We start from the raw sequence: 20,581 nt of genomic DNA, 5'->3' as shown, positions 1-20,581 counted from the left end.
GTTCGATTAATCAATTACCAGCTTGATTGTCAACTGTTTTGATATCATTAATGAATGATTTTGGCTTGTGAAGAAAACAAAACAAGACATTTGAGATGAGAACATCGTCATTTTGAGGTTTGGGAAACACATTTTATGGATCTAACAAGTACTTGATTAATGATTAAAACAGTGTTTCTGATTTTCCAGCTTCTTAAATGTGAATGTGTTCAATTAAAACTGAATCATTTTGTTTTGTGGACAAAACAAGACGTTTTAGAAAGTCATAATTTCCAGGTTTTGGAAACACCGATTGACGCTTTTCAACATTAACGTTTAGTCTCACAATTACAAAAGCCAGTGGAACCTTTACTTACTAATCATTTTTAATTTAGGATTATTGAATACAAACACATGGTCATGTTATTATCAAAACATTTTTATTTCAGCAAAGCAAACAACAGAACGGGAACGTCTTAAAAATACACAGTAATAAAACGGGTCGTCGTCATCATTAACATTTCACATTTGCTGCATTGTTCCTTCTATTGCTGTACTTTTTCCAAGTTTTACACATTTATACATGACGTTTTGACCAGCTGGTTATAAGTTAATAAATAGTTTTCACACAGAAGTTTTTTCATTTATTCACATTAATTCGTTTGTATGCACAGATACAGTAAATGTCTGTGGTTTCAATTTTAACATACCAATCTGTAATCTGACTACAATAATAATGTAGTAGGGTACTGCGTCCGATTTTATTAGAAATGGGAGGAACCGTCCTCACCGCATGTGATCGAGAAAATTCTTCTGAAGCTACATTACAATCATTGTCTTTACATAAAAACTAAAATAAAGTACACAGGTGGTGAAGTATGAAAACAAACTTCACAGTCATTTAGTGTTTTTCTTTTCTTTTTTTTTGCTGTTATTTGAGACGCGGGTCAGTTTTCAAGACAAGTGCAGTTTTCAGTCATCGACCAAAGTTTCAAAACATCTCCAACAGACATTTAAGGCTACATCTACTTTCTTTTTTTGGCTATGGACAAGCCACATGTCCACATTACCCTGGTGCTATTCAACCTCGACAGAGGAAAGATTTCAAAACGCTTCTCAAAGTGTTTCTCTTTCCGTTTTCGCTTAAAAAGATTACAGGCTGCGTTTCAAACACTAATGCTACAGTGTTTTCATTTGAAAATGGCATTTTTTTAAAGATGAAAACCAGCTCCGACTAGAAGTCATCTAATGCATGTATACCAGTTAAAAACAGGAAATAGATTCTCTCCTCTGCAGTTGTTTGCTTAGTTTTTCTAAAAGTACTACAAACAAGGAACAAAGTAGGAGCAAGAATGTCACTTGAGCGAGTGTTTCAAAGGAGCTGGATGTGGTTGACAAAAATAAATCAGGAAATGAGCAAAAAACTAATTTAAAACACTTCATTTCTCTATGACCTCATCTTTGGTCTCAGAAGTGAAATCATTACATTTTACTATTGTTGTTTCCCGTTAGTACTACTTTCTGAAAGTAAGTTAACAAACAGCCGATGGAAAACGTTTCCTGTTTATACCGGTACGTGAACTGGATGACTTTGAATACAAATACAAAATGCTATTTTCAAATGAAAATGTTGTAGGTGCTGATTGACACACACGGGAATTCTGTGCAGGTCTGGATCCTCAGACGGGGCTGAGACCGCCTCCGTCTGTTCTCTCCACTCCGTCTTCTACTTTCTGTGCTGGGGAGCCCGACTGTGCCGTTTCGCCGGAGCAGACGGGCGAGGAGAGCTGAGGCGTTTCTGTTCTGTCGCTGACCGCCTCCTCGGCCTCCTCCTCCCTCTGCTGCACAGAGGAGAGGTACTGCTCCAGGAGGCTGCAGTCCGAGCTGTCCACGCCGCTACGGACGGGGCTCAGCGCCCGTACCGTCTTCAGAGAGTCCTCCGTGCCACTGCTTAGGAAGCTGTCGTCCTGGACCGAAGGCTGATTGCTTGTCGACTGGAAGCCGGAGTCTGGGAATGACACGTCCGTGCTGGGAGGGTTCTTTGTGCTGGAGGCAACGGGCGGGGAGGCCTTACATGGTCCGGGTGATGAGACCTGAGCCACAGCGACGACCTGAGTCATGTTAGCCAGCTGCTGCTCCACAGACGTCTTCCACTGCTGCATAGACTGGAGCTACATGGAGAGCACAGGTAAGGTTCAAACTCATGAGGCTGTCATGTTAATCACACGAGTTCAGTGAGAGTTTAAAACAGAGCTGCTCAACGTTATGCTCTTCAGTGAAAAGGAGGTTTTTGGTTTGTTTATGAGTAAAATAACATAACTCAAAACGTTAAGGACAAATAGTTAGTAATTTTCTGGGAAAGCAGCGTTTGGCCAAAGGAAGAAACGGTTGAACTCTATTTTAAGTGTTTACCTAAACCTCCTGACCAGTAGGAGGTGTAGTTGCTGCTGATGTGTGCTGTGAAATTTAAATTATACACTGTATTGTTTTTTTTTTTTATAAATGCGACTAATCTGCCCTCTCACTCCTTCTCTCATCCTCTTTTGTCCCTCATCTTTTCTTGTTCCATTTGAACATTTTCGGTTTTGTTGTTGATTGTAGTCTCTTTTAGGTTGCCTATTTAATTCGTGTAATGTTTCGTTTGTTATATTGTTGTTTTGTTTTGTTCTTTTGCTGTTGGTTCAGGTTCCCTCTTGCTCTTCTTCTCTCCCTTCTCTCCCTTTCCTCCCATTTTATTTCCATTTCAACACACTTATATTATCTTATCTGTCCCCTATTTTTCCTTTCACCCCAATCAGTTGAGGCAGATGCCACACATTTTTGAGTCTGGTTCTGTCAGAGTTCATGTCTCCACTGATGCCTAGTGCTTGCTCATTGTGTCTTTCTTTCCTTGCCTTACCAGGCAAGACGCCTTTTAATATTTGATTAGGCTTAATCGTTTCTTCTAAGTCAATCTTCAATTCAATATTCACTGTTAAAGATTTAAAGCTCCAATGTCTCTTCCCCAAGGCTTAACCCACACCTTTCAACATTCTTTTCAGCATCTGAACCAATGCGTAAACACTTAAGAATGTAAACATAAATAAAGGGAAATGTTTAGATTCCCCTTTTTTTCCCCAGAGGTTGTGTAGAAAGCTTAGTTCTCAGTCAACGGCTGCTTAGCTGTAGTAGGACTTAATACAGGATGTTTCTGGAGATAGAACCAGAAAGACCTACATTCCATGATAAAAATAATGAATGAGACTGAAGCACATGAGACAGCATATTTCTAAATAAATCCACTGACCTCTTTCCACAGAAACTTCACAGCTTCCTCTTGAACCAGCCTCTGTAGTCGTTCTTCCTCGTACTGCCTCTGCACACTGCAAACACATTTGCACATTTTACTTTTCAGTTCCATAATGTTTAAACATGCACTCTTGTGCTTAAAATAAAAATGTAAAACATCCTGCTGCTGCTTGGTCGCTGACCTGCCCAGCTTCTCAGACAGATAGAGGATATGCTCTTGCATCCTGCGCAGGCGGATTTCGCTGCGCACCTCTCTGGCCATGGGGTGACACCATCGGGTGTAGTGTCCCTTCCACCAGGACTGGATTTTCACCGCTGCCTTCTCAGCCTCCATCAAACTTGATTTGCTGACACACAAACCAGTGTCTTCTTGCTTGGGGGCTTCCTTCATCTCTACTTTGCCAGAGTTGGAGGACGTGTCCAGATCGTTTAGTGGCGTGCTAACTCTGAACCCCGGGGAAAGAACTGTTGTGGATGCACTTGAAGTTACCTCTTCTTCAGGAGTCTTCCTGTGTTGTTTATCCACTGTGGGAGAATGTTGCTGTGGTTTGTTTGTGCTTTGCTTTTTGGGCTGTGCTGGACGCTGTGGGGCCAAGGAATCGGGTTCAAACGTCTCTGTCTCGTCTTCGCTGTCGGAATGGGTCGTTTGTGGCTCCAGATGAGAGGGGAAGGGGAGAAAGGTGGACTCGGAAGAGAGCAGACTGTCATTGAGTTTCTCCTCATCTGTCTGAACATCCTCCAAATAGATCTGCTCCTCCCTCAACCTGGGGGAACGAACTGTTGGCAATGATGTGTGAGAAGAATCGCAGCTGACCCAAGTATTGAACTGCACAGACGGCTCTGCAAGTTTAACAAATAAGCAGACTGTGAACATTTAAAAAAACAAAAAATACTGCATAAATACACTTAAAAAAATGAATTATTCATACAAATGCTGCTTTCCTGGACACAGTGTTTTTGGAATGCAGTAAAGCACTTTCTTGCTCTTGGCAATGTAGGCGCTGATAATCCTTTGCCTTTAAGTTTTCTGAGATTAATGTGTTAATTAATTCAGGTCACGTAGCTCCCAGGATGTGGTTGCTTAGTAATGACAGATGCAACAGAAGCACGGCCTCAAGAGCCTCAGTTAAAAACACCTCTGGCTTCTTTCACGTGTCTAAGGTGCTCCACGTGAACCTACTCCTAAAGATCAAGTGTGTATGTTTTGTTTTTGTGGCCTGACGGGATAAGATAGGGAGAGGGTGAGCGGGGGAGTCCTTAATTTGTCTATGATCTGCTGTCTCACCTTTAAATGTAAGCAATTCTTAAATCACTGGACGTTTAAGTCATAGCTCACTTACCTTTCTCTGTTACTGACGGAGCATCGGTTGGACCAGCGGCAGTGTTTATCTTCACTTCTCTGTTTCCCCCCTGCAGCGCGGCATCTGGAGGACTGTGCTTCTCCACGTCCAGATGAGTTGGACGCGGAGGACTTGGACAGTTTGCGTCTCTCTCTGTCTCTTCTAACAGCTGCATTTGGTGAAACCTAAAAGAGCAGCACAAACACACAAGGTCAGCCAAATCAATATCTTCCTTTGTTTGTTAAAAACCCTCTCTGTTTCAGTTTACCTCTGCTTACTGAGGATCTTCTCCAGCTTGGCATCTTCTGCTGTCTCCAAGGCTGGCGAAGAGGTCAGAGGGCAAACAGTGGCGAGGTACTGAACGAGCTGCACGTGCTGACCCGGTCGATACGAACGTCCTTTCCCTTGACTGTACAGCCACTCCGCTTTAAGGCTGTGATTGTAACAGAGACAAGAGTACATGATTCAAACACAATTCCTCTGAGAATTCAAACTAATAGTGACTGACATCATTTAAATATACACACCCTTCTTTTTGCGACACTACGTAGCCGTCCAGGACCTTCAGGTTCAGGCACCAACTCATGATATAAGGCCGGTAGTCAAAACCTGGCAGTGACGGGGTGGCCATAACACAGGGGTTGCTCATTATAGAAAGCTGCTCCAGTTCATGGAGAGGTGCCAGGTATGACGCCTATGGAGGAATTAAAAAGAAACAGGAATCCTTTAACAAAAAATTAATTAGAGAATCCCCATTAGTATATTAATACAAGAAAAAGATAATTACTTCATTGAGATCTCTTATCTCGTTTTCTGCCAGGGAGAGAATGGATAAATGGACGGGTAGGTGAGCGGGAACAGTGCGAAGTGTTGTAATGCTGTTTCCATGGAGTAAGAGAGTCTGAAAATGTTAAAAAATAGTAATAATAATAAAGGAAACTGACATGATAAAGTTCCTTTATAAAACAGATGCATCAGAGGCAGCTGCACCCACCTTCAATGCTACCAGTTTTGTTATGTCACCGATGGCTGTTATGTTATTGTCAGATAGATCGAGATGTTGAAGGGAAACACAGCTGCTGAGCTGCTCGATGACCTGTGCAATAAAAATCGAATTTACGTATGGTTGTATCAGGGTAATAGAAATCTGAAAAAACACCAGAAACATTTAAAAGAGATGGACATTAAACGCAATAAAACACTTTCAGCAGAGACATTTTTATAGATGGACAGCGAGTATCTTAAAAATCTGTGGATGAAACTCAACAATCTATTTATTCTTTGACCCCGCTTACTGCAGCTTTAACGCATGTGCTACAACTAATCTGAACATTGGGATTTTTGTAAGTCATTCATTTTCTGTTTGTAAAGAGAGATTTGTTTTTCTTGATCTCACCTTAATATTGTTTCCAGACAGGTTGAGCCATTTCAGGTGAGGGAGATCTCTTAGCCCCTCGATGTAGCCAATACTGTTATTGGGAAGATTGAGGACTCTCAGCTCCATCAGCCGAGACACACCCATCATCCTCACCAGACGGTTATTAGCTACTGACAGCTGAAGACAGAAAGAGCAGGAGTTAAAACAGAACTAAATGGAGTGAAAACAGCACACATTTTACTGTCAGTACCAACCTGTTGAAGGCCTGGGCTCCTTTCCAGATGGTCCAGCTTCATAATATGGTTACGGTCCAGGATGAGAGTGTGAGTGTCTTCAGAGCAGGTGAAAGTGGGATCCAGCTTTTGCAAACCCTGGGCAGAAAGATCCACCACGGGTCCTTGTGAGAGAAAAAACAAGAGATGATTAAAGTGTAGGTTGCTTAATCATCATGACAAATCAACACACAAAATCTTAAAGCTGAAACAAATTTTACACAAATGTCAATTTGACTAAAAACACAAATAAGCGCCCCCACAAAAAGAAGTGAATTCCACTGCACAAAAAGCCCATTCTTTCAACAGTTTGAAGGGATAAATACCTCTCGCCCCCACGCACCCCTGCACTGCTGATGTATACACACAAACACTCCCTCTCAGTCAGATAAAAAATTTTTTGTTCACGAAAACAAAACAGAGGATCACCATGGCTCATCCCTGGGTGTCTTTTACAGATTTTGGGTATGTAGCTAAAGTCAGGGTGGGTCAGAAATATCGAAGGATAAAGGCAGAAAGCTACGTCAAGAGATACCTCATTCACGTTCAATACTTAGACTTTATGCACCTTCTTAGACAAATCCTGCACTTTTCAGACGTTTTGTATTCTTCAGTAAGATGTATATTGTAATGTATCACATATGCTTGTGTTGCAATATCGTGATTAACACAGAATTGTTGTATGGTGATACTATTGGTATCGTGGACCATGTATTGCGTCCTGATCCTAACCTCAAGTGTGCAAAAGAAAGCGAAAAATATGCAGTGACGTAACATTACAGACTCCAACTGCCGTTAAACACTGAAGAAATTGATGCTTGATTCTAAAAAGGGTCACTGATTTTGATTGAATCTGTCATTTCAAGTCCTACACCTTTACAACAAGCATGCTTCAAAATTCAGGGGGTGTGGCACAGAAGGAATAGCTCCTTCGCTGTAGTTAGAGTTAGTCCTGGGTAAAATTGCCTAAAGGCAATGTCAAAATTAATTATAAAAATAGTAATAATAAAGAAAGAATTTACAGTGTTTCAGTCTGATTGTAAAGGTTGGAAGTTAGCACTGTGATTCAGCAATGACATCTGAGGGCATGAAACTTGAGTATTAAGGACAGGACAAAAATCTATAACAGTGTAACTACTGTGAGTGTGTGTGTGTCTGTGTGTGAGGGAGAGAGAGAGGAAGAAATCTTGGGGGAAGCAGTAATTTTGGTACGAGAACTATGGAAGACCTGATAGATTAACTCATAGATTCAGTTATGAGGAGATTAACAAATGCATGTATTGCAAATAGAAAACGTATACGAAGGGGTTGTTTCTTCTACTTCTTGCTGATCGTAAAAACACCACAAAGTTGTAAAAGTTGGTGGTGACCTTGTTATTCTAAATTCTTGAATTAAAAATTGCTACGAGATGATTTTTGAGTGTGTGTCACTGAGTGTTTTGATTTGGACCTTCGCGCGCGCGCACACACACACACACAGCTAACGACAGCAGCACTCAGACGATATGTGCTACAGCTAACGTTAGCCGGTCAGAAACACAACAACCCGCCCCTAACGGGCATTCATACTAATGATTATCATAGCAAAACAGCCTGCGAGCCACTTACCTGCATTTGTGTCAAACTTTAAATCTGATACACCCATTCTGTGGTCGCCCGGACAGACAACCAGCGGTCGCTGACAACTATGTTAGCCGCCGACTAGTACGAGAGACAAGAGGGGTCGGACTGTCACTTCGTCGAGCGAAGCATTCTGGGAAATGTAGTGCAAATGGAATACCGCGTCCATCATGGACTGTAGTCTTCCTGGTTCAGAAAGACTACAACTGCTTGAGTTTCTTAGTAGCGCGCTAATGTTTGCGAAAACCGCCAGCCGAGTTGTTCGTAATAACGCGAACGGAGGTAGTTGAAAACCTAACCGACAAAACGGTCACAAAATAATGCTGCATATTTTTTTATTGTGTTCAGTCTACTCGACCCACCATTTTTATCTTCGTATTTTAAAATGTTTGTTTGGCCAGTGATGCGGTAAAACGTCACTCTTGGAAAAGATCGCTAACTAGAGACATATTTGCAGATCTACTCCACATTATATTGCACACCAGATAATATAATAAAACTATGAGAATTTAAAGATAAAAGCCAAAGTGGTCGTTTTGTTCTACACGGAACGTCGGATGAAATATATATTTATTAAATTAAATTAAATTAAATAATTATAGTGATTGTTAATTCGTAAATTATGTGTTTAATTTACGTATGTGCGACACGAACAAAATAACATAAAATACAACAATGGCAAAAAAATAAATAGGAACTGTTTATTAGTGATTAAGCAAACGCGAACTCTCCTAAATTCCGTTTCCGCTTCCGTCGTCTTTCTTTCCGGTTTTGTGCCCTCTCGTCGCCATCATGAAGTGAGTGAACGCCAAACTATCAAATTCCATCTTCCCGTTTAAATAAATAATTCGACAATGGTATTTGGATTAAAGAGACTTTTGTGTCCTTATCTTTCGGTGATGGCTTATATTTTGTCGTTTTCAGGGTCGAGTTGTGCAGTTTCAGCGGGTATAAAATTTACCCCGGCCATGGCCGCCGATACGCCAGGATAGACGGAAAGGTAACTACACCGGCACCGTGTCTCAACTTTGTCCCCCTACATTAAATAATATTCATGTACAATGTACCCCATAATGTCCTCATGTTGATATGTGTATAATTTCACATGTATGTAGCTGTAGAAAAATTTGGTCGAGTACTAAATGTGGCTTGCTAACTAGCTGCTAGCCCCTCTGTGTCAACTCCTGAAGATAAGCTAATATTACATACAGGTTTACAGTGGCTGTGCTGTTATAACGACTCCATTGATATCTGTTATATCTAAGTAATGTGCATGTATCTACAATATTGATATTTCCTTTAGCTTGTTAAGTAGTGTGTTTTTATAAGTGGTAGACTTGACAGTATGGGTGAATACTACGCCACAGTTTGGTGCCAAGGCATGTCCCCAATTACTTGTTTACTTTACTTAATTACTACATGCGTGTTTAGTGTCTTTATATTTTTTTATATTTTTTTTATTGTAATGTCTTACGTCTCAAATTCATATTATTTTAGCTTTCAAAAATAGTTAAGCATTTATGGCATATGCTTTGTATTGTAACACCTTAATACTAAGTGAACAAGATCTTTTTCATTCATCTAGAAGTGTATCAAATGAAGTTGCTACTTGAGCTCCTCCTAATACCATCCTGTTGGGTCTTTTTTCCTGTTTGTGTTTGCAATAGACAGGCCAACCAAAGCAGTGTGTGCAATATCGTGTCTGTCCAACAATAAGATCCATTGATTTACTTGTGTACGTAGATCCTGTTGAGCTGAGAAATGTCCTACGTTGTAGTAGGAATTGAAAAACTTTATGACGAACAGTAGGAGCTCAGGTCATCTTTAAAGTCTTCATTCATTAAGATCTCCATGGTCAATAAATGTGTTTTATCTCAATGTGTCAGAAATTTGCACACAACGTTGTGATTACCGGACAACAATGTATGATATCACTAGACATTTAACTAAAGATACTCTCTTTTATCAGGTGTTCCAGTTTTTGAATGCCAAGTGTGAGTCTGCTTTCCTGGCCAAGAGAAACCCCAGACAGATCAACTGGACTGTTCTGTACAGACGCAAGCATAAGAAGGGCCAGTCTGTAAGTAAACTGTTCACATTTGAGTCCTAAGCACGGTGTATATAGTGTCTTAAAACTAATAAAAATTGGCTTCAGAATAAGCAGTTTAATTTCTTGGTCAACATTTTGGCTGTGGGTGAACGGTGTGCGCAGTGTTGGTCTGTGTTATGTGTTGTTGCCTGGCTGCGTTTTGCAGTCTAGGCAGCAGTGCTCACGCCACACCTGCAGCCATAGAACAACAGGAGATCATAGTACTGGCCTTTGATGTCTTCACTGACCTCCTCACCATCGGCCAGCCTCCAAATTCTCCAACATGCTTACACCAATTAGCTGGTTCCTGCTCGAGTTGTGAAGTCAAAATTATAGAAATCTTTGCAATTTGCTGATTGTATTGTTTAAAATAGTTATTTTGGTTTATAATAATTAATTGTCCGCCCTTGCTTTAATGGTATAAGCCAGTATTCAACATTGATGCTCACATGCAGGGTGGGGCATAGAAACATGTATGTTAAAATTTTTTGGGCAAATGTTTGTTTTTTGACTCCCAAAGGATTTCCCAATGTTAAGTTACATTGGTAAAGTTTGTCTCTTAATCGTGAAAACTGAATGTTCTTGTTCTTGGTGTCTGAATTATGTTGGACATTTTTGAACAAATAAATTAATGTTACCTTATTTTGTTGAAAACAGGAAGAGGTGACAAAGAAGCGCTCCCGTCGCGCTGTCAAATTCCAGAGGGCCATCACTGGGGCCTCCTTGGCTGAGATCATGGCCAAGAGGAACCAGAAGCCCGAGGTCCGCAAGGCCCAGAGGGAGCAGGCCATCAGGTAAAACAAACGTTTTGGTTTTTTTTTTTAACCCTGGATGTATGTTTCTAATGCATATAGTTGTTTTATGTGCTTTTTTGAGTAGTTACTCTAGTTAAAAGATCACCAAAAAAAAATTTTAAACGGGCGCAGAATAGCCTTATCATCTCATCTTTTACATGTACAATGTTCACACTTACAGAGCATCTGTTGAATTTCTGGGTTTAAAAGTGGATGTTAAAGTGTTTTTGTTGACTCTAAAATGAGCTGTAAACCCAACACCATCCAAAAATAACAGTTGAAATCCGTTTCTCTGTATCTTCTTGGGTGTTAGAAGGATAGAAGTGCCGGGCTGGTCAACTTTTATTTTCCCACACATGCGTCAAGCATCATAGCTGCTGTGAAGGGGAAAAGTGGTGCTTGTGTGTGTTTTCATGGGGTTATTTATATATATATATATATTTTTAGTTGTCAAAAAAAAAGTGTCAAATAATTCAGTGAACCTGCTGCAACGTCAGTCATCTCAAAAGAATAAACCCTCAATCGTCTCGGTTTAAAACAAGTTATGCTTCTACTATACTTATTTAGACTCTACGTTATGGCTGAAACTAATCGATTAAGGTGTCCATAATCTGGATTGATTAGCTGTTAGGTACAGAAAATGTTTTTGTCCATAAACAAATATTCTGTTTAATGATTTTCGTTATATGGAGCAAAGAAAATAGAAAAAAGTTTTAAGTAGCTGAAAAATTAGAGAACTTGTTTATCCGATTAAAAACAATACTGAAATTAATTAACCAATGATCAAAATGCATTTACAAACTTACTTTACATGTTGGAACAGTCTCTTAACTTGAGCATCGCTGTGCTCACTGGTACTGTGAATTCAGGACATTGATTTGGAATCAGTGTCTTTATCGGTCTGCAGTGGCGAAAATGTCCCAATGTCATCATGTTAAAAGTGATGACTGGGCATTATGTTTTTTGCTCAACTAAAGGAGACATTTATTGTAGGAGAAATTGAATTTCCAAACTCAACAACCTTGAAAATGTAGGGAGCACGACCCCTTGTATCGACGCACGGAAAACCAGGTATCATTTGCTGTTATGTCACTTGAGGATTTAATCCACGTTACTCACTTGTTCTCAAAAATTTTGACTGAGTTTTCTGCTTTCACAGAGCCGCCAAGGAGGCCAAGAAGGCAAAGCAGGCAGCCAAGAAGCCTGCTGCTACCACTGCAAAGGTAACTTTCTGATGTTTTTCTTGTACTGTTAATGTACTTAAAAAATCAGCTGTTAGTTCATCAGTATTCACTGAATTGTTTTGAATTGAATAATAAATATTTATGTTTTTTTTTTTCTTTAGTCCACCACCAAGGCTGCACAGAAACCCAAGATCGCTAAGCCCATGAAGATCAGCGCACCCCGCGTCGGTGGAAAACGCTAAGCCTGACTCGTCATTTATGCTTGTGAATAATAAAATTTTGTGGTAAGCCATAATTGGTGTGATTTCTTATTTGGAATGTTAAGTTAGTTTTCTTTTTCTCTTTTTCAGTAGCATTTGCTAACTTTCTCACATCGCTTGCAAATGTTTTTTGTAAGATGAGTTTACGTTTAAGTATGATTTGGAATATTAACATTGTGGGAGAAGGGCTGCAATTAACTATTTTTATATATATATATATATATATATAATTGATTGTCTTCTCAATGAGTTATTTGGTTCATAAAATGTTAATTGCAGTCATTGTAGCCCTTGTCCAGTCTGTTGGGAATGTAATGATTGAGTTATTAATGAAATAAGTTCAACACTTGATGTTTGTAGGATTCTAAATCTCACGCTTTATCACACGTTCAGGTAAAATGCTCACTAAAGTCTCGTCCTTTTTATCTGCTCAGATTAAACACATTTAACACTCAATTCTGTGTATAATCAGAATAAATCTCATTTTTGACATAAAAATGGAGATAAAAGTTCAGTTTCCTGAAGAGCCATGACTTGGTTTCTCTGTAGTACAGAGTTTGGCCAGAAGAGGGAGACAAAGCCCAGCTTTTTTTCTCCAGGTTTGAAGAACTGAGTCCCGTTTCCAAAAAGCCTAAAGCAAAAAGTTATTTTAAAATAAATTATATTGATATGCTGAAGACATTTTTGAATATATATTATTTATATACATGGAGTGAAGCACTGACATTAATAATGAAAGGAATTAAAACTCTGACCTTTGTGCTTTTCAGACGTGGTTTATTGTTGATACTGGAAACAGTGTCTCACATGAATGTGATCAGCTGCCAGAGACATAAATAGATTTGTTTCAAATCCTCCTGCATTAACTGACCTCAGTGACATTGTTGACACTGTTTGCACTGACATCAGTAATCTATGAACCATATTCTGATGAATATTCCTTTTTTATTTAGACGTATTTACACGAGCTGTTTATTTAAAATATAAACCAGTCATACTCGCATACTGATGTGAAAATGCCTGTAGGACATTATCAAAAGAAACGTGATTAATCAGATTAATACTAATTTCAAGTGTGACTTTATTCTGGTTCAAACAGACAGTAAATGCAGTTTTTAAACAACTATTCCTTTAACTGCGTTGGGTTGTTCTACATGTTACATAGTCTGATTATCTACATATGTCTTTTATGAAAACTTCAGATTACACGTCAACATAATGTGACTAACATCCGATTTCTCCACTTTTTAATCCGATTGCTCATTTTTACTGCTAACTATTTTGATATGGACACGATAATCTGAATATTGATCATGTTCAGATTAAGATGTTTACGTGACTCACTCAAAGAATGTTCCATTCACCTTCTTGTTATCAGAGCATAATCTGAGTTAACTCAAGTCTACATCACATAGGACATTATAATCTGAATGAAAAGTGAATTTATCTTCCTGTCTCAGATTATTTTAGTCTGAATCCGTTCACTTTATGGTTAAAGGAGCATAGTTTTATGACTCAGGTCTACGTCACATCGGACGTTATAATCTGAATGAAAAGTGAATATATAGCTGTGTGTTGGGAGTTATTCATTCATTTAAACTCTTTACTCAAAATCAACAGGGTGTTAATAGGATTTATTAGCATTTCACAGCCACAGATTTTACAATGATCGACCTTCAAAGTGCCGTTTTTTGTTCTTTAAACAGTCAGCAGATCAAGAAATATTCTAAAGTAAATAATATTATTGCTAAAAAAAAAAATCAAGAGGGGATTATTCAGTGTAGCTACAGTCGTTGTCGATCATAAAAAGCAGCACAGGTTAAGTAATAAACGTGTGGCACTGGTGTTAAAACAACACCGTCTTTTTATATAAATGTACAGTCACAACGACAAAAGAAATCCATAAATTAGGATTAGCACTCGCACAGATTAAAAGATTTCAAAGCCGTTACGATGAAGGAAATGAAGCGTGATCATGTTATTATTATTGTTATTATTAACATTCTTCAAAAATATGTCCAACACAAATCCAAGAGTTATGTATATATGTTTAATTTTTCAATCTGGGAGATTATTGCCCTGAGGTACTCGAGTGGCTACACGTGAAATGTAACGATGGGAGAAAAAATAAAAGAAGCAACAATTCCCAGTTTGTACGTGATATACAAAAGCATGAAATTAATGTACAATCATACAAGTACTAACTGTGCGCTGATGACGATAATAAAATTAATAATAATTCTTGAGTGCGTTGACGACAGTTAAAAAAATATTCTTGTTCCTTTTTTGTTTTAAAAAAAACAACAAGAAAATATTTGACACCCTGTGGAAATTAGAACCTTATTAAAGGAAAAGTGCACATTCCCAACAGGGACAACAGGCTGGATGTGGTCGAAACTATGGTTATGGCATGAATGTGAGATGATGGTGGAGGAGGAGGAGGAGGAGGAGGAGGGAGGACATGGTCAGTTTACTTCCTGGTGATGTGATGTTTTCCCTTTTCGCTCCTCTGTACGAGAAACAGAAATCACTCAGGACTCTGCTGCCGACTCTGCCACCGCCGCTTTTTCCAGTGCCTTCATATCCTGGTTGTGCCTGTGTGTGTGTGTGTGTGAGAAAAAACAACAATTATTCATATTATTTTTGAAAAAATATACATGTGATTATCCAATACGCAAAGAGAAAGTGGTTGGGACCAATTTATGGGGGTGTCAAAAACATACACAGAACTTAAAGCTACAGTGTGTAACGTTTGTTGTTGCTCTGTTTGGTCTTAGTGAACAAAAACAAAGCGACATCATTTGTTTACCGTGTCCTGCATTTGAAAAACAGGCTCTGACAAGCAAAACTATCAGACCTGAGTGTTTGAGTGTACACAGCACTCTCACTGCATCAGCAACTCGCCTCACTACACATTAACTCACTGCCATGATTTCATATCGGCAACATGCGAGGGACACGTATATCTGACAGAAGCTACTGTTTCACTTATCGCTGGTTCATTATTAGTATTATTGTTATTATTGTTATTGTTATTGGCATGTGTGTTTGAAGTGCCTCACCTTTAAGACCCAGCATGACCTGACTCCTGATTATATTCTTTTCTGTATTGATTGAAATATTTTTAACTAACCCACTTGAACAATCAGGCAAACTTTTTTTGAAAAAGTGACTGTAGTGTCGATATTTCACCGAATTTCAAAATAAAAGTGTTTGTTTTGATTTGGAATACTATATAGCTCATAATGAAAAAAAACTTATGTAAGATAAAAAAACTAATCTTGAGACCTAAAAAAAGCCTAAAAAAATATTTACTTAAAAGAGACACAAATATGTAATATATGAGTGTAGAGCTAGATTTTATAGATGAATTTGTGGTTTGTAGTTTAGGAGGATTCATTTGAATGAAAATCAGTTTTTCAGCTCTTTCATTTTTACTGCTGACGTTCTCCTTGTGCTCCTGTAGTTAAGATAAGATCCTTGGAAGTTGGGTTTGAGTTTGAAGTCAGTAAAGAGCTTGATGAAGTTATAGTTTTGCTGTTGTTTACAATACCAGGGCTAAAGGGAAAAAAAAGAAATTAAACTTTTTGAAGTTTAAAGAGAACGGAAAAGAATAATCAGAGATTTTATTTTGAAGCCACACTGGCCCCGCCCTATATGCTTGTATGCTGGATTAATATGTGAAAGAGCACCGTGCTGGTTGGTTGTTGAGCAGATCTCATCGCCTCCCAGTCATTATTATTGTTATTGATCATTAACAGAGAGAAGGTTTGATGAGGACACATTGCTTAAACACAAACCTCCAGATCCTGTACAGCTGGGAGGCTCCGGCGCTGCCGACAAAGAAGTTGACAGCAAACAGGTTCCAGTTTTTGGGGATGATGACCAGGGAGTATCTGGACCAGATGAGTCCTGGCGGGGAGAAGCGCGACACCGGATTATAGTGAAGGTTAAACCAGAGGTTGCTCACAAGAATAGAGTCTATAGTTTGGCAAATGAGTGACAGATTTGTTCGATGATGACATATAATGTTGCGACAGCGGACGCGTCGGGGTCACCTTTGGCACAGAGCGGTCCAATCATAAACTAACAATTATGAAACATCCACGACGTCTGATCTCACCTGTGGCCGTCAGCACTGCAGACTGGGAGGTGCTGAGTTTGTCTGCTGGTCGAGTCATATCAGCCAAACCAGCAAAAACCAGACCCTGTAGAGAAGAAACCACAGATTAACCACTAACTTTACACTGTATTTACACTTGGACACCTGATTTGTTTCATAATGACAGGATTAAGGGAAATGGCAAAGGCTTGTGCCTGTATTTACAGCTTAATTTTAAGATCTGAAATGTGTGAATATTTAATGCACTTACCCATTTAAACACTGGGGCCCAGAAGAAAACTGTCCTGGGACCTGGAATAAAACATAAAACAGGTTTTCACTAATCTTGGTCTAATTTATATCCGTTTATAGATTAGTATACAGGCAAATTTGATTAAAACTATCTTGGAACTGAAAGTATTTGCAAAATCAAACAGCCAATTTTGGCAAATAAAACAATATAGCCACGACCCTGTTGGTTTAGACCAGGACTGTCCAAAGTAGGGAATGCGGGCCAAACTTGGTCCACCAAAGTGTTTCATTTGGTCCACCAGACTTGTATTTTTAAAAACATATATGCAAAAATAATAATTATTATTTATACTAAAACTGCCTACAAATCTAAAACAAATATCACAGGTTGTGCTGTTTTCTTTTTATAGAGATTTTTATATTTAAAAAATGTATTAAGCGAAGGCAGAACTATGCTCGGCAGGAAGTCGACTAAATATGTCACACTGATGTTGCAACGGGTCTTTTAGTGGAAGGCAGAAAACAAACAGGGAATTCTTAACATGTATATTTCAGTCTCTAATTCTTTAAAGGTACCTGCACTTTATAAACTGATATTTAATCAAACAGATTTTTGTGTAAAGGATGTTAAAACTAAACGTAAACGTTTAATTAAGGAACCTGGCGTTCCTGTTGTTCACAGTAATCCTGTATGTTTACTTTCGACTCATGGCCCGCATTTAATTAACATTTTTGGAAACGGTTTGGATTACACACACCCTCAACTTCAGACGATCACCTTGACCCTGACAAAATGTTTCCAAAGCAATAACACCGAACATCAGGGTGATAACACACATCAGTGAACACACCCAGCCACCATTCTCCTTTTCTTTCCTCCTTATTTTCATAATCGCTTAATCTGTTGATTATTTTCCTCAATTAATCAATGACTCGTTTGGTCGCAGCCCTTGACAGGATTAGAGTTTGCTGCAGACGATCAAGTCTGAAACTCACACTTGGGACACCTTTAGTTAACAGCAGGGGAACCTATAGAAAAAACAGCTGATCTGGAACCAGCTGTGACAACATTCCTGACCAGCGCTGCAGGCTTAAAGCAACAAGGGAGATGTGTGTGTGTGTGTGTGTGTGTGTGTGTTGCTGCGAATCATCTGCCCCTTTGTGCCGGCTAAGAAAGTCCTTGTTTTACCCTTGCACAGACAAAAACAATGGCACTGGACTGGATGAGACTGTCCTCAGTGTAATACCTGTGTGTTGCTATCAGTATAAAAAACAGAGCTTAGTGTGTGTGTGTGTGTTTGTACAAGCTGACAACAGGCACATTTACATTTAAGCTCATAGGAATTCAGACCAGATCTGACACAGATTGTCTGTGTGTGTATTCAACTTTGAAAGTTAAACCAAATATGTTCAGCAATTTGGACAAAGCAGCAGGTGTTAGTGCAGCAGATTATGCAACGCAACACAGTTTAGCCTCTTCCCTTCAGTATGCAAACAGGACGAGTGAGTAAAGCTGCACAATGTATACAATGTATAAAACACAGCAGTGCAATAAATGATAAGTTATAGTTTTATTTGACCAAGAACTCCGCATTAAACCTAAACCTTTTGTTTCATACATTTCTCCCAATATGGAGCAATACTTTACTTGAATCACACCTTATCATATTTTTTAAGCCTTTACAACCATTCATATATCAAAACATTCAGCTCAGTGCTTTCCTGATAAGGGCTGCAACGATTAATCGCTTACTAAATTAATCGTCAACCAATCGATGTAATCGATAAATCAGTTTGAATGTTTATTTTTTAATAGTTAAAACAAATTTTCTTTATTGTTTCGGCTTTGTAAAAGTGAATATTTTTTTGGTTTCTTTGCTCCATATAACAATAGAAAATATCATGATATCGTATTGTGACTTAAATATCGCAATAATAACGTATTGTGACTTAAATATCGCAATAAAATTGTATTGTGACCTAAATATCGTGATTACATCATGACTGAATGTTGTATAACTAAAGATGTATAATATCATGATATCGTATTAAATATTGTGTTATTACTTAACGTTAACTTAAATATCGTGATACTATATGTGACTTACATATTGTGATAATATCGTATTATGACGGAAATATCATGATATCGTATTGTGACTTAAATGTCATGAAAATATCGGTGTCTCTGGCGATTCACAAAGAAAATATTAGAAGAGAATCATTTCGGTTTGTGGAACATCGATCAACTATTTGTCAACATTTCATGGACGATTAATCGAGAAAATAATCGTTAGTTGCAGCCCTTGCATCGGCTTGTTCGCTGTATTCCTACTACTGTTATTGTTCGTTTTTCCACCAACTTAAATTTAAGTTTTCCTGCTACTCTTTGCCACTGAAAATGCAAAAAAAACCCGTATTTTAACGAACAATAATATCGCGTGTTTTCCCGAAATCTGTTGTAGGTGAGTGCCTGTCTGACAGTTGACGTCTGACACAGACACGGAGACGGAGACACGGAGCCGGTTAGCTCCCGGTTTTACCTGCCGGGTGGTTGTACAGGGGTCGCAGCTTGGCGGGCAGCAAGTGTTCGATCCTGTTCAGGATCCTGTGGTAGGAGGCTCTGAGAGCAGCCATGACTGTCGGTGTTGAAGAGAATACTGAACCAAAACTTACAGCTAGCACACACTGAATGCTAGCTACTAGCTTCGCGTCCTTCCCAGAGAGTCACGGAATTTATTTATTTTAAAAAAAAACCCGGACTTCGGCTCCTGCTACGATGTCGACAGATGGAAGTGATTCATAAGCAGAGGACGAATGCGTGATAGAGTAACGTAGAGGCGGATGCTGGTGCTGCTGCCGTCCTACTGTCGACCTTCGCCCGGTGGTCGATCTACAAACACACGCTAACACAGCCTGTATGTTAGCATTCAGCCGCTTCCTCTGACCGAGGAGTAGGTGACTTTCTGTCAACGCAACCGAACGCACGAGGGGCGGGGCTTCCAGCTAACTCCACTCTCCTCATTGGCCGACGTGGTGGCAACGCCAATGTGATTGGTCCACAGGGCACCGTTGCTTTTTAAGACCGGCGTATGCCAATTGGGTGGATACAAAAACATCAATAAATGAATTAAATACTAAAAATGTTGTTTTCCCCACACCTTTCAAAGTGTTTGAATTATTTCATAGAGATACTTAGGGAAAATCCAAAATATTTTTGATGTGATATTCTTGAAGGATTAAAGTCTTTGGGTGTCATAAATTTAAAGATGGTAACATATCCAATAAAAAGAGCTATAATAAGCTAACTAACAAGCAGAAAAGGTTAATTTGTTTTTTAGAAAATGCCCACATATTTTTTAAAATATAGTATATCATCGAGTGGTCAATGTGTTTTGTGTAATTGTTGTGAAGAAGAGTGTGAATGTGCAGCACAGATCAAAGACAATTGAAATTCTGTGACCCCATGACCTTTGTATGATCAGCAGGCATGTTTTAAATTTCTGCTGTTCATTTCTGACAGGCTGTACACTGAGAGGTGTGATGCTGCCCTCTACAGTTTGAACCTTTTAATCACAGTTCCTCTCCTATCCTTCATCACAGTTCAAATTCATCCATCTGAATTTTGTTAAGAAAACTCAAATAGATTATACATTATGTGCTGATGTTTGGAGTAACTGTGGCATAGAACATTTCCTGACATACTGACAACCCCATTGGAAATGAATAGAGATCAAAGTAGATGAAATTCCAATTTATTTCCCCCTGCAACTTCTTCCCTGATCAACTGTTTGCTAGTTATAACAATAATCAAAACATTCTGTTATAATATTCATGGGGTTTCTCCTGCTTCTTCTTCTATCAGAATTACACTGCAAAACTCATCCCACAGTTTTAAGAAAACCCCAAGTAAAATGAAAACGTGTGGTTTCACACGGAATTGATTAGGTTAGGTAAGATAGGATAGATAGCTAGATAGCTAGATAGCTAGATAGATGGATGGATGGATGTTTTTCCAAGTAC

At 38.9% G+C, this 20,581-nt stretch overlaps 3 protein-coding genes, 1 long non-coding RNA gene and 1 other non-coding gene across 5 annotated transcripts; 3 read left to right on the top strand and 2 right to left on the bottom strand.

Annotated features, from left to right (window-relative positions):
• Window positions 1-402: 402 nt before the first annotated feature.
• cep97 (centrosomal protein 97) lies at window positions 403-8,018 on the bottom strand. Its single transcript, XM_044011769.1, has 11 exons — window positions 7,866-8,018; window positions 6,240-6,382; window positions 6,004-6,162; window positions 5,602-5,703; window positions 5,395-5,508; window positions 5,135-5,301; window positions 4,876-5,040; window positions 4,608-4,792; window positions 3,450-4,107; window positions 3,266-3,341; window positions 403-2,150 (listed from the first exon to the last, which is right to left on the bottom strand). The coding sequence occupies exons 1-11, from the start codon at window positions 7,900-7,902 to the stop codon at window positions 1,659-1,661; spliced, it is 2,298 nt and encodes a 765-aa protein (XP_043867704.1). The 5' UTR covers window positions 7,903-8,018; the 3' UTR covers window positions 403-1,658.
• Window positions 2,069-7,670, top strand: LOC122758020. The gene is made up of 2 exons (XR_006358113.1): window positions 2,069-2,167; window positions 4,684-7,670. It is a non-coding gene; the product is annotated as an uncharacterized LOC122758020 (long non-coding RNA).
• A 581-nt stretch (window positions 8,019-8,599) lies between the features above and the next one.
• rpl24 (ribosomal protein L24) lies at window positions 8,600-12,239 on the top strand. The gene is made up of 6 exons (XM_044011781.1): window positions 8,600-8,674; window positions 8,802-8,877; window positions 9,847-9,957; window positions 10,624-10,760; window positions 11,920-11,983; window positions 12,106-12,239. Exons 1-6 carry the CDS (start codon window positions 8,670-8,672, stop codon window positions 12,184-12,186), a joined length of 474 nt encoding a protein of 157 aa, XP_043867716.1. The 5' UTR covers window positions 8,600-8,669; the 3' UTR covers window positions 12,187-12,239.
• On the top strand, window positions 10,072-10,253 carry LOC122765663. The gene has a single exon (XR_006360001.1). It is a non-coding gene; the product is annotated as a small nucleolar RNA SNORA23 (small nucleolar RNA).
• A 1,580-nt stretch (window positions 12,240-13,819) lies between the features above and the next one.
• mpc2b (mitochondrial pyruvate carrier 2b) lies at window positions 13,820-19,521 on the bottom strand. The gene is made up of 5 exons (XM_044011794.1): window positions 19,102-19,521; window positions 16,578-16,618; window positions 16,328-16,412; window positions 16,005-16,116; window positions 13,820-14,799 (listed from the first exon to the last, which is right to left on the bottom strand). Exons 1-5 carry the CDS (start codon window positions 19,193-19,195, stop codon window positions 14,736-14,738), a joined length of 396 nt encoding a protein of 131 aa, XP_043867729.1. The 5' UTR covers window positions 19,196-19,521; the 3' UTR covers window positions 13,820-14,735.
• Between the last annotated feature and the right edge of the window lie 1,060 nt (window positions 19,522-20,581).

Source organism: Solea senegalensis, linkage group LG2, assembly GCF_019176455.1.
Source record: "Solea senegalensis isolate Sse05_10M linkage group LG2, IFAPA_SoseM_1, whole genome shotgun sequence".
Lineage (NCBI taxonomy): Eukaryota > Metazoa > Chordata > Actinopteri > Pleuronectiformes > Soleidae > Solea > Solea senegalensis.
This window is presented reverse-complemented; position numbering and strand designations above follow the sequence as displayed.